The 11933-nt window shown below is 38.1% G+C and overlaps 1 protein-coding gene across 2 annotated transcripts in view; it reads right to left on the minus strand.

The window, feature by feature from the left end:
• Window positions 1–9661, minus strand: part of palm2akap2 (PALM2 and AKAP2 fusion) — a 68287-nt gene extending 58626 nt beyond the window's left edge. For both annotated transcript variants that reach the window (XM_087791128.1, XM_087791127.1), the window contains exon 1: window positions 9561–9661. In XM_087791128.1, the coding sequence (XP_087647254.1) occupies window positions 9561–9604 (44 nt within the window). In that variant the 5' untranslated portion in view covers window positions 9605–9661. The remainder of the gene's footprint in view (window positions 1–9560) is intronic.
• Window positions 9662–11933: the final 2272 nt, after the last annotated feature.

Genomic DNA, 11933 nt, shown 5'->3' on the forward strand with positions numbered 1-11933 from the left:
TCCAAACAATGCTGTCATTCTCTTCATCATCTCACACCATTATAAACCGTGTTATTTAACCAGAAAATATAAAACACAGGCTTTGCTTTGGATAGATTTTTAGGTTTAAAAAGTGTTTTAGTTTGACACAGGCTTCTTTTCTTTAAAAGTATTTTTTCTGGTTGTCAGTGGAGAAGTTTAAACCTTTTTTTTTTAAGATAAGGATGTTTTTAAGTTGAAGTTAAGGTGCTGATGTTAAATATATTTTCAATTGAAGCACATATTTTCAATCAAATAATTAATAAAAAAAAGTTAGGATTATTGTATAAAGGTACTTTTTGTTTCTTTATTATTACATTTAAAATAAAGTTGCTTAAATCCGAATTTTAATGCGTTTTAACTCTTTCTTTTTTAAAAATATTTTTCTTTATTGAATAATGCAAAAACTACCTTCATAATTATGTCAAATAAAAAGAAAAAAAAACAATAGCAAAGAAAAAATGTGATCATCAAACTAGAAACCTTTATCTCTGAATGCTTAGAATCCTACTAATGACGCCACAATTTGGAATAAATTGATGCTCTCAAGAAATATTGCCACGTTTTGAACACTTAAATGAAGACATTTTGTTTGGGATAAAATCATTAACTTCTCTTCTATCCTTTTACTTCTGGTTACTTCCGTCCAGAGAAGTTAACATTTGAACAAGATGCTCTTTTGAGTATTGTTCGTGAATGTTTTCGGAAACTAAATCTATTATGACACCAATACAAAAGCAGCCCTTGAGCACATGCTTGCCTGACGTTTCAGCCACTTAATAAACTTCACTTTGTAGTTGCAGTTTTGAATGTTTTTGAATGAAAATTTCTACAAATTAATCCTGAATAAATAAGTACACATTTTGAAATAATTGCCTTAAGATAGTTAACATCTAATATGATAGTTGTGTTGGTCAAACTCTTTATGTGTAACAGCAGAGTCAGAAAACTACTTGTGTTGTTTTTTATTGAGTTGAGTGGGTTTGTTTCTCCTCCAACAACACTGGTTCTATTCAGTAAAAATACGCGACAACAAAGGAACCAAAAATAACTTTTTTCTGTATCACAGCAACTGTGAGTTGACAAAGTTCTTGGGCGCCTGTCACGAGTCTTCAAATAACGTTGTGACAATGAAGTGGCTGGAAGATAACGCTGAGATCACTGATGTGAAAATCTATTTCAGCCCCTCCAGTGATTCACTCCTGCCTCAGACGCGTGGAGGTGACCAACGTTTGGAGAAGTTTCACAAGGTTTTTAATGACCAGACACTGACTAGAAGTGTGTGTCTGTATGTGGTTCTACTGCAACTACCCTGTTGTACAATTTGAACTGTGTATTTAGTCTAAATCATCAACGTCTACACAATGTACAGAAACATTGACGAGTCAAACAGTCCACAAGTGAAAGCATTTGAATATTTTCCTTCACTTCCTTCCTTATGTTGACATTCTTTAAGTCCTCCTCAACATTCTTACATCCTTTCCAACAAACTTTCAAGTCGTTCTCATTCCTCAACGTCAATCTCCATTCTCCAGATGTTTTCTCCTTCAAAACTGTCCTGTAACACTTTTTTTTCTCCTCACCTCTTTCCCCACCTGAGTCTCCCAGCATGCACCTGGGCTCCTCGGCGACCCTCCTCTTCCCTGAATTCCTCCGATCACGCTCTCCATCATTGCCTCCATATAAGGAGAAACGGCAGCGGCAGCCGTTGCCAACTCTTTCGGGAATACAGAAGCATGTAACACACACTCATGCAGACACAACAGCCACCACGTTACTCCAGAGGAAAGGGAGAAAAAAAAAAAAGTTGAGTAAAGAGTAAGTGCAGCTGGAGTGTCTGGGAAAACTACTGTGCTGCTGCGAGAATAAATTAAAGTCAAATAGACGTGTTTGGATGAAGCGGAGACGCTTAAACCATCAACTAATCCAACAGCCTCTGGAATGTTTTATTTCTTTGTCGTTTTTTTAATCTTAATGTTCTCTCCCAAGAACACAATACAAATGAAAAGAACCAACGTTTAAAATGTTGATTCATCATTGGGTTTAACAAATAATCCAAGTCTTAGAATTAAATCTGAAATATTTCATCATATCAAATAATCAATAATAATTTGATGCTAAATTGTATCTTGATTTAAATTTGAATTTCATGGTACTCGATGTCACCGATTTGAACCTTATTAATCTGTAAATAATCCATAATCTCTTGATGATTTAATGTTGGTCGTGGGGGCAGCAGTTCAACCCAAGAGGTCCAGACTTTCCTTCATTTGACACTCAGACTCGCTTTTCTGCGAGAAATCTTTGGATGTGTTCTGGGTGTGCCCCAGGGCCTCCTCCCAGGCTGACAAGTGGCTTCTTTCAATTCTGAAAAAGGTTCTAATCTGAGCAACGCAAATGCTCGAGTGTTAAATTATTTTTTTTAACTTAAATGGTGAATATCACTTCAACTTTGAAATGTATTTTTCTGAGTCAATAAAGAGGAATAAATTGTTTATTTTTGAATAATTTATATATAGTTTTTAAACCATCTTTGATGATTTAAACCATGTGGTTGATGATTTAGTCAAAGTTGAACATAAATATCTGACAAATGATGGCATTAACCAACATCCTGTTTATTTACCTAAATGAGTTTTTGCTTAAAAAAGTGTTGATAGAACATTTACTCAAAAGACTCAACATTAAAATGTGCGGTTATGTATAAACGTATGTTTGATTAGTTATTTTTAGATTCTTTACCGTTCCTTTTTTTTTATCTTATAATGTTCATGATTCAAATTGATTATTTATCATTGGTTAGGCTCCAGTTATTTTCATATTACTTTAACATTGATATTTTTATTATTTAAAGAAAACATTCTTATTTTTAACCTACTTTTGAATCAGTTGATTGATGAAGCAACAAAATGGACAAATAAACTGTGATTATTTGATTGTTACCTGCTGGTCTGAGCTGTAACAATTTTAAATAAAAACAATATAATGCATTATTGGTGGAAATAGGTCCAAGATATGTTCATTAAGCAGGAACAAACAAAGTCTTCATGTACTTAAACATGAACAAAAACGTTTGGCAAACATAAATACTATATTCTTTCTTCAATACGCCTTTAAAACATTACGAATAAGTCAATGTTTTAAGTCAATATACAGTAATGACTTAAGCTAACAACTTTGTGCTCAATAAATTAGCAAGCCGCTAATATGTTAGCAAACACTTGTGTGTCCGTGCAAGTTTTGGTTTTTGTGAAGCACAAAAAAGAGTTTTTTATTGACTGTGTAAGAAGATGATAATATATTTAATGATTCATTCAATGATCATATGATTCATCGATTATGTCTAAATGTATCAAATAGTCAATACACGCCCATAACCGACCGAAGGCTAATGCTAGTCATCATGGCGCAATGCTAGTTTGTTTTCTTTGTCTAACTTTGTTTTTTTTTTCCCCTTTTTGGTTCCCTCTCAAAACTTCTCACCTCCGCGCCGCCCCTGTCGTCATCTTCCTGCTCACTTCTGGACACAACAGCATCATTGTTCCTCCTCGTCGCCATGACATCCCCATGACTTCACTGCACAGTAAGCTCAGCTCCGCCCTTTCTACCATAACAGCCCAGAAGTAATGAGCTCCAGATGTGCAACCCGACGCAGACACACACACACATAAAGTTCACACAACAGCACTGTGTTTGGAAAGTAGAAAACACATGATTTATCCTCTGCATACACATTCTTAAACATTTTAAAACATTTTATTTTCCACCTTAATATGATCCATAATTGCAGGTTTTGCAAGCGTGAACAAACTCACACGAGCGTAAACGTTCATGTGGTCGAACATGTTACACAAACGTGGGTATATTTAGTAAGTCGTTCTGCACCAGATGTCGACCTGTTACTTTATGATGGACGGGAGGTAGTAAAGAGCCACGTCCACTTTAAAACCGCGATAAAATGTATCCATGGCAACCAACTATAGTCGCACACTTTACACTTTGTTAAGAAAAAGTAACACACTTGTCCCAGTAGCTTTAAATCTGAAATTACATTAAATAAGGAAATTAGATCTGGTTGATACTAAACTCTTAACTTGACTTAACAAGTGGAATAGTCTAGTTCAGCACAACCAAACTCAATGACAAGAGCGTCCAAAATATTTTAGCAATCTCAAAGTTTGGGGCCGAACAATATGTTTATTCACCTGGGGAAAATAGCAAAATTGTGTTTTCGTTCTTGGCTAGATATATCTTTACATTATCGTTTTTTGACTTCCATCAAAAACATCAAATTCCTTTACTTACATTAGTTCAACTATTATCCTACGTCTCTATATGATTGTTGACATCGATAACCAAAACAATCTCTTGATATCCACCTTTTTTAATATTAGGCAATATATCAATGGATAGTAAAAAGGTGCGTGAAAGGGTTCATTCGACGTTACAATCCATTATCTTCACATTATATTCTCTACAACAATGACAAACGGGGACCACAAGGTGGCCAACAGGGAGTGGATTTGTGAGGGAGGTCCTGATGAAAATGACGTAGCTCCAGATGAGCAGAGAGCTTGAATAATTCAGTGGATGCAACTGTGAAGTCTCTGGAGAGATAGAATCATAGAATCATGGCTGGGACTGAGCACAGAAAAAAAGGTGTGGTTGTTCAATCCAATCATTTTCTTTTTCTCTTGCTTTTATTGCAATAATTCTCTGTCATGATGTGATCACGTCAACAGAAAAAAACAACCGACGTGATGGTTAAAAGATCACATTCTTTTCATCAGTTCTTAATAGTGACATCAGATAAACTATGATCCAACTATCCTTTTTCTATCCTTCTCTCTACCAGCACTCACATCCAAAGAACTTCCACATTGAGTCTGGTTCTGCTCAAGTTTCCTGCCTGTTAAAGGGTTAGTTAAATTCAGAATTCACTCATGTTCTACTCACCATCATATCGATTTAGGGTTGGGATTATTTTATTTTATATAGAGTAATGTGTTCCTTTTTAGAGTTATAGACAAAAAAGTTTGTTCATTTTAATGTAGCGACTGGAGCTCCGTTTTTTTTGTCTTCGTATCGACATGAGAGGGAGTAGAAATTGAGTGAATCCGTCCATCATCTTGATTGTCCGGGGCCTGTCTTTGTCTTCTTTTTTGAAGTAAGATTAAAAAGTAAAGTGTCATCAAACTCTAACATGAGTTGACACTTAAAATCAAGTTGAATTGAATCAAAGGAAAAATCCAAAAGTTTCCTTTTACTTTCATTCTATTCTGACTCGTGTGCTTCCACGTCGAGTCCCTGAAGTGGTTACTAACCTATTCCCGTAACAACGTCACCGAACTGCCAGTAGCTGTTTCACCATATTTTTCACCAACATTCTTTCCATCAAACCAGGTTTGTGGTTGGACTCTGAGGTCCTCGACCGAACCTCAGCGGTTGATCAGTCTGCACAGCAAACGTGTCGATCATTCATGCGAGCTCATGTGCTTCACTCTTCGTCTCCGTGGGTGGTGAACGGCTCCGGCGACTGGGCGAGCTGCCACCTCGGTGTCGCCGCTACAAGACCACAGACTACCTCGTCTTTCTGCTGACTCAGCGGATAATCAAGACAGCGCAGGGAAGATGCTGACTATAAAAAAAAGAAAAAAAAAAAGAGGGCACTGAGGAAAAGATGTCATCGACTGGATCACCACAAGCTCTCTGTCTCCACACCACTTGTGACGTTAACCCGTGAAGGGCTCCAGGGGCGTGTCCCTGACAGTAATCCCCCCCCCGAGCTGTCACAATAGGACTCTTAGCTGGAGGCCAGAAACCCATCAGTCCACTTACTGTAACTCATCTTTAATTGAAAACACAGACACACGCATAGAAAAGACGGTTCCGCCGATCTTGGATACGAGCAGAAGACTATAAATACAAACACAATACATCCTGCGTTCTTGTTTTCAGCAACATAGTACTCCCACTCTCGTTTCCGCTCGACTCATTGAACATTTATTTTCCTCTTCTTCGTATGAAACATAACAGGGATTGTCTCTTTCAACTCTTACAATATATCTTAAAGACATTACTGGAAGCTTCTCAGAAGACGCTTGAAACATCATCAGCCTAGAATTATCTTCATGAGCATGATCAGGTTTTAACGCTCATATGGGAAATACTTAAGATAAACAAAGACGGATGGATGGAAACACAGCATTACAGACTGTGCTAAAAGAGTGGAAAACACAATATTCACCCATTTTTGTGTTTGTAAATCAGGGCTTGACAGGCTTTCAAATCACATTTTACTTTACTTTGTGGAGTTTATATCTTCTCCCCATGTTGGTGTGGGTTTACTCCCGGTACCCAGCTTTCCTCCTAGCTAAGCTAAAGCTATTTGTTGCTCTTTACTTGCATGCGCTGATAATAATGTTGAAGCTCATCATTAGTAAAGTTCTCATCATTACTAATACAGTAATACCTCAGGCACTCTAAGACTGTGTAAGCCACTCGCCTACATCCCAACATATTTTCTACCTGATTGAATTCCTGTTGGCCTGAATATTCAACCCCTTGTAACTGATCTTCCCTCGGTTTTCATGAAAACACACCCATCCTCTGCTGCCCAGGAGTTCTCTGCTCCCAGTTTCTATCTTTAAAAAAAAAGAAGAATTGTAACTTTTAATATAAATCTTTGTTTTTTACCTGCATACAAAACATTCTACATTTTAATGATGCTTTTGAAGAGATGTTCAACTGCTTTAGGGTTAAGGGTTCTGACGCTTCCAGGAAAAGAAAACAGGAACCGACCAAACAACAGCCTCTTCTCTCTTCCTTGGCTTTCATGGCACTTTAAGTTTAGGCAGTTTTACTATTCCAACAGTAGGGGGAGCCATTAACAAATATGTTCAATATTTTATAGTGATGCAGGAACATCAGTGATGAAGGTTCTAGTCATAGAGTGGTTTAAACTTGGAACACTCTCTCATGTATAATGCATTAGTGACACTATCATTATAATGTATTTTAAAAGACATTTATGTAAGACTTGACTGTAACGATATATATTTTCAACTTGTAACAAGGTCTATAACAATAAGTTCTGGGCTTTAAGAGGTTTAAGTTAAGCATCAACGTTGTCTTATGTTATAATAAAAACACAAGATTTTAATCTAACTTAATCTGATTTAAAATTAAATTAAATTATTATGAATAATTGTTGTTGTACTTTACTTGACATCTAACTCTATAATGCATGATTAATATACAGTATATATATTTATAATGAGTTATAATGAGGTTATATTGCTGTAGAACTGCAGTTAATTCTTAAAATAAATAAATATCATCAACACTGTAAATGATGCTTTGTCGTCCATAAATGTCAAAACACTTAGATAAGTATGACTTTGCTTATTAGTCAGTGTCTCTTGTTGTTGACATCAAATGTTATTCTATTGTTCACTGTGTGTTGTGAGGATAAATCGGGGTCTTCGTGTCAGCACTTAAGCTTAAGAAAATCGTCTCAGAGGATTCTTAATCCTCATTAATCTTTCTTTTACAGCTCAACCTGAGGATGTGTCGCCTCCTGTCATTAGTCTCAGTCCGTGGTGTTGATGGTTGATGGTGTGACCGGTCACATGTGTTGGGAATTACAAACGTCGTCTCTCGGGCGACTTCAACGGCCTCGTTCCTGCCCTCGTGCTAGAACCTCCATCCCTCACGTCCAGCAGGTTCCCAGGTAACTAGATTTACTTCCTTTAAACTACTTCATCACTGAGCATTACCTCCACAGTAAACTGTTTTTCTCTCACGATGTGATCAACTTTTCGTGGATTGAATTGGATGAATCGTAATTTTCATCCCTTCATTCTCACCTAGACTTCACCGACTTCCTCCTCATAACCTCATAATACTGGTACATACGTGTTAATATAATGACCGTCTTGTGTAAACGCTCTTATTTGACTTAAACATTCAAATAGTAAATGGTTATTATTCACTTATATACCTATATACTGCTTGTTCAGCACTTTACACTGATGTAAGTCACCCGTTAACACACACAATAACACAATGATGGCAGTAGGCTGTGACGCAGCGCAGTACTTCACAATCAAAAGCAATCTGTTTTCGGTGTATTGACACAGTCATATTCCATAGCTGGGATTGAACCAGCAACTTCTTCGCCACAAGCCAACCAGTCAACTGTCTGAGCCATTTGTACGAACTTTTAGCTTCAATGCTAACTGTTTAAAAAGGAGGGAAAATGTACGGTGGTGTAGTGGTTAGCACGACTGTCTCAGATCTTTGAGTGGAGTCTATAGGTTCTCCCTGTTTGTGTTGGTTTACTCCAGTACCTCTAGTTTCCTCCCAGAGTCCAAAAACATACAAAGGTTGATCGAGAACTGTAAATTGTCGTCAGAAAAGTTGCTAAAACAAAGCTTATGCTTTACTTTTTGGTGCAACTATTTGGCAATAGAGTGAGCTCTGAGGGAAACATCCTGGCTACACAGGGAACAAGGTAGTACATACGCCCGCTTTTACCTGGTCCTCTGTTTGTATTAGTATTTTTAATCATCTCCAAGATCCCTGGTGAAGTCTTTTTGGAAAATCAGAAGATGCATGTAGCCAAGTTAAAATATTTATAGTATTGTCGAGTACTTGACTCAGTGTGTTTACAGACCACACGACTCTTGACGAAGTCGTAACTGCTTTCATTTGTTTTTAAACTAAAACATGTTTAAACTGTATCGACTGTATCCTCTAGTCCTCAGTCAGGATCTCGCAGGATTTCATTGTTTCTTGACCTGTGGAGGACATAATGACTGTCATCTAATGGCCGGAAGTTTAATTAAAACACAAAAATGAACAAACCTTGTGAGTATTTTCATGTTAATTGTAAATTAAAATATATATATATTAAAAGTAAAAGTATGGTAGCTAAAGTAAGATATGATTGACAGCCAAAAATCGAGTAAATAAATAAATCTGAAAAAATATCAAACAGTTCTGTCGAATATTGCTACACTTTTGTGGAAAGTGCCACAATAAAAATGTGTTTAAATGTTACAATAAATGTCTTATTTCCAGTATCGTTGTTCACGTCAGGAAAATATAAACGTCTTTCATGATACAACGTTTGCCCAGAAGGGGTCGGACTGGTGTGATGGCTGCTCTGACGTGGAGTTTCTGCAGAAGACCTGGAGCCTTCAGCGCTTTCATGACAGATTCACCTGCGAGATGATTCACCACAGCCTCCATGACACACACCGACACTCCACATGTCACACATCACGGGACGGATGGAGGGAGAGGAAGGACAGGGGGAAAAAAAAAAAGACAAGCCACGAAAAAGCTCTGCAAAGAGCCTGAAGAAAAGGAGGGAGGAGTACACGGTGTACCTCGTGTCTCCTCGCCTGTCATGACCGGGCAGCAGCCCCTCACCATGACGGGGCTCCCGTTGCCATGACAACCTCTGTCAGATGGATGGAGTGGAGGGAGAGAGAGATGGAGGGATGTTGCAGAGAGGAGATAAAGATGCTACTCACGGTGCTGTGGCCGTGCCATTGCTCTGCAAAGGTGTGTCCGACATGTCTTCCCCCGCTCCTCTCCTCCTTCTGCTCCTCGACTCTCCCGGCTGTTGCCCCCTCCCTCCTCCTGCTCTCTTCCTCCTTCTTCTTCTTCTCCTCCTCCTCCTCTTCGCCGGTGCGGTTTCTTCTCGTCACGGCCGAGTGTGTCGGAGCTACTCCTGCGGCGGAGGGAGGCGAGGATGCTGCGGGAGCGAGGGAGGAGGCGAGGAGTGAAGGAGGGAGGGAGGAGTGAAGGAGGGAGGGAGGGAGGGAGGGAGGGAGGGAGGGAGGTCACTGGTGTTTGTTCAGGTGATGGAGTGAGGGAGGAAAGTTGTGCTGAGGAGAGAAAGGTGATAAAAACTCTACAGTTAGATTGAGATGGATGAGAGGAGGAAGAGGGTGAAGGAGAGAGAGGATGAAATGATGAGGATTTATTTGCAGGGAGACGTCGACCTGAGCGGCTTCTTAAGGAGGAGACGTCCAGAAACAGTTACTGATGTCAGCGACGGATCGAACATGTGGATCAAACCTTAGCTTCAACTCTGAGCCTTTAGATTCAAGTGCTTTTCCTGAGTCTCATCTGGATCCAGGAAGGTTTTGAGGGTTCAGTGTTGTCTTGTATGGCTTCTCACTGCTGCTATGTATTTTTGTGTGTGAGTTTTTGTGACTGTTTTTTGTATGTGTGTGTGTGTGTACTTGTGAGTGCCTGTTTTTTTTTTTTTATTTGTGTGCATGTTTTTTTGCGTTTGTTTTTGTATGTGTAACTGTTTTTGTTTTTAATCTGTGTGCATGTTTATTTGTGTTTGTTTTTTTGTCTGTCTGTGTGATTTTACACGTGAGAGCGTGTTTTTGTGAGCGTGTTATTTGTTTGCGTGAGTGTTTTTGGTTTGTGTGTAATTTTTTTTGTTTGTGTGTTTTTTTGTTTGTGTGACTGTTTTTGTTTATTATTTGTGTGCAAGTTTTTGCAAGTGTGTTTTTTGTATGTGTGTGTACGTGTAAGTGCGTGTTTTTGTGTGTGAGTGTTTGTTTGTGTGTGTGTTTCAGTGTGTAATTGATCTAAATGTGAGCTGTGCTTTTTAAAGTCATGTGTTGCATGTGTGTGTTTTGTGTGTGTTCATGGTTTGTTCAGGCCTGGTGTGACTTAAATGATCAATAATAAATGATATTAACAAAATAAAAGATAATTTTTGGAAATAAAAAACGAAAACCATGTATTCTATCTAGACCTGCTTTATTTTTTGATTCAGTACTGATGCAGACCGAAGGAATTAAATGTAAGATAATATTTTATTTCCGATGTTAATTAAGTAATAATTCGTGACTCAGCGTTAATGAAGGGTTGAGATGACGTAAGAAAAGGAAATTCCCAGCCTGCAACCACGTGATTATCTTTTCCCTTTTTTTCCCATGACACGTTTGATCGACACTGAGCTGAAGATTCAAATCCTCTTCAAGGATCCGCGACACTTGGAGCTGATGTTTGTATCTCAGTCTTTATGAATATCAAGCTGATCCGAGATTAAACCCCTCAATAACGATCGCTCTTGACTCGTAATATATTTGAGGTCCAGCGGTTTAACCAGTAATTTGATTTACAAAATAATGTCGATAAAATCGGATTTTCATTAGACCCATTAAACGAGCTAGTCTTTAAATTGACTTATCTGCCGCCCCCGTGTGGACACCCTGCGAAACAGCAGCTTCTATTTATGGAAAATACATGTATATAATTGTTTTTGCAAATGTGTGACTAAAAACGATGAACTTGGTTCTTGGTTAATAACCAGTGGATGTGTCAACATCTGTTATATGTCGTTTAAAAATGTAAAGTGTTTACCATCAGCCTGAAACCAAATGTGTTCAGTCAGAGTCTGTTAATGATCAACATAATTTACAGGAAAACAACAAAAACGAGTTTTCTCTCATCTTATCTGTCCTAAGTGTCTGACCTTGAGCTTATCGTGTTGGTATGTCAGTTATCTGAAGGTTCTCTGGGTCTGAGTCGTGACCCTAAATGGACATCGCGGCCCCTCATCGCCACCATCAGTTCCACTGTTGATCAATAATTCATTATTTGCTGCTTCTATCTCCCCAAAGTCGTCCCAACTAAATCAATACTCTAGTGCTTCCACTGCTCTTTCCCACCCTTTAGTGTCCATTTAATTAGACTACAACAATATATGTTGTCTAGAATAATGAGAGTCGACGGTTATTTATGACTAAAATAACCGTTAAACATGTTTTTAATTGTAAATTATGCTGCAGTTTCCTTCTTTATCCATTTTTCTTCGACCAAGAATCATTTTTTTTATTATGTTAAACATCATCAAATATTTTGTCATTTAACAAAAT

The sequence above is a fragment of the Callionymus lyra genome, chromosome 5 (assembly GCF_982586985.1).
Source record: "Callionymus lyra chromosome 5, fCalLyr1.hap1.1, whole genome shotgun sequence".
NCBI classification, from domain to species: Eukaryota; Metazoa; Chordata; class Actinopteri; order Syngnathiformes; family Callionymidae; genus Callionymus; species Callionymus lyra.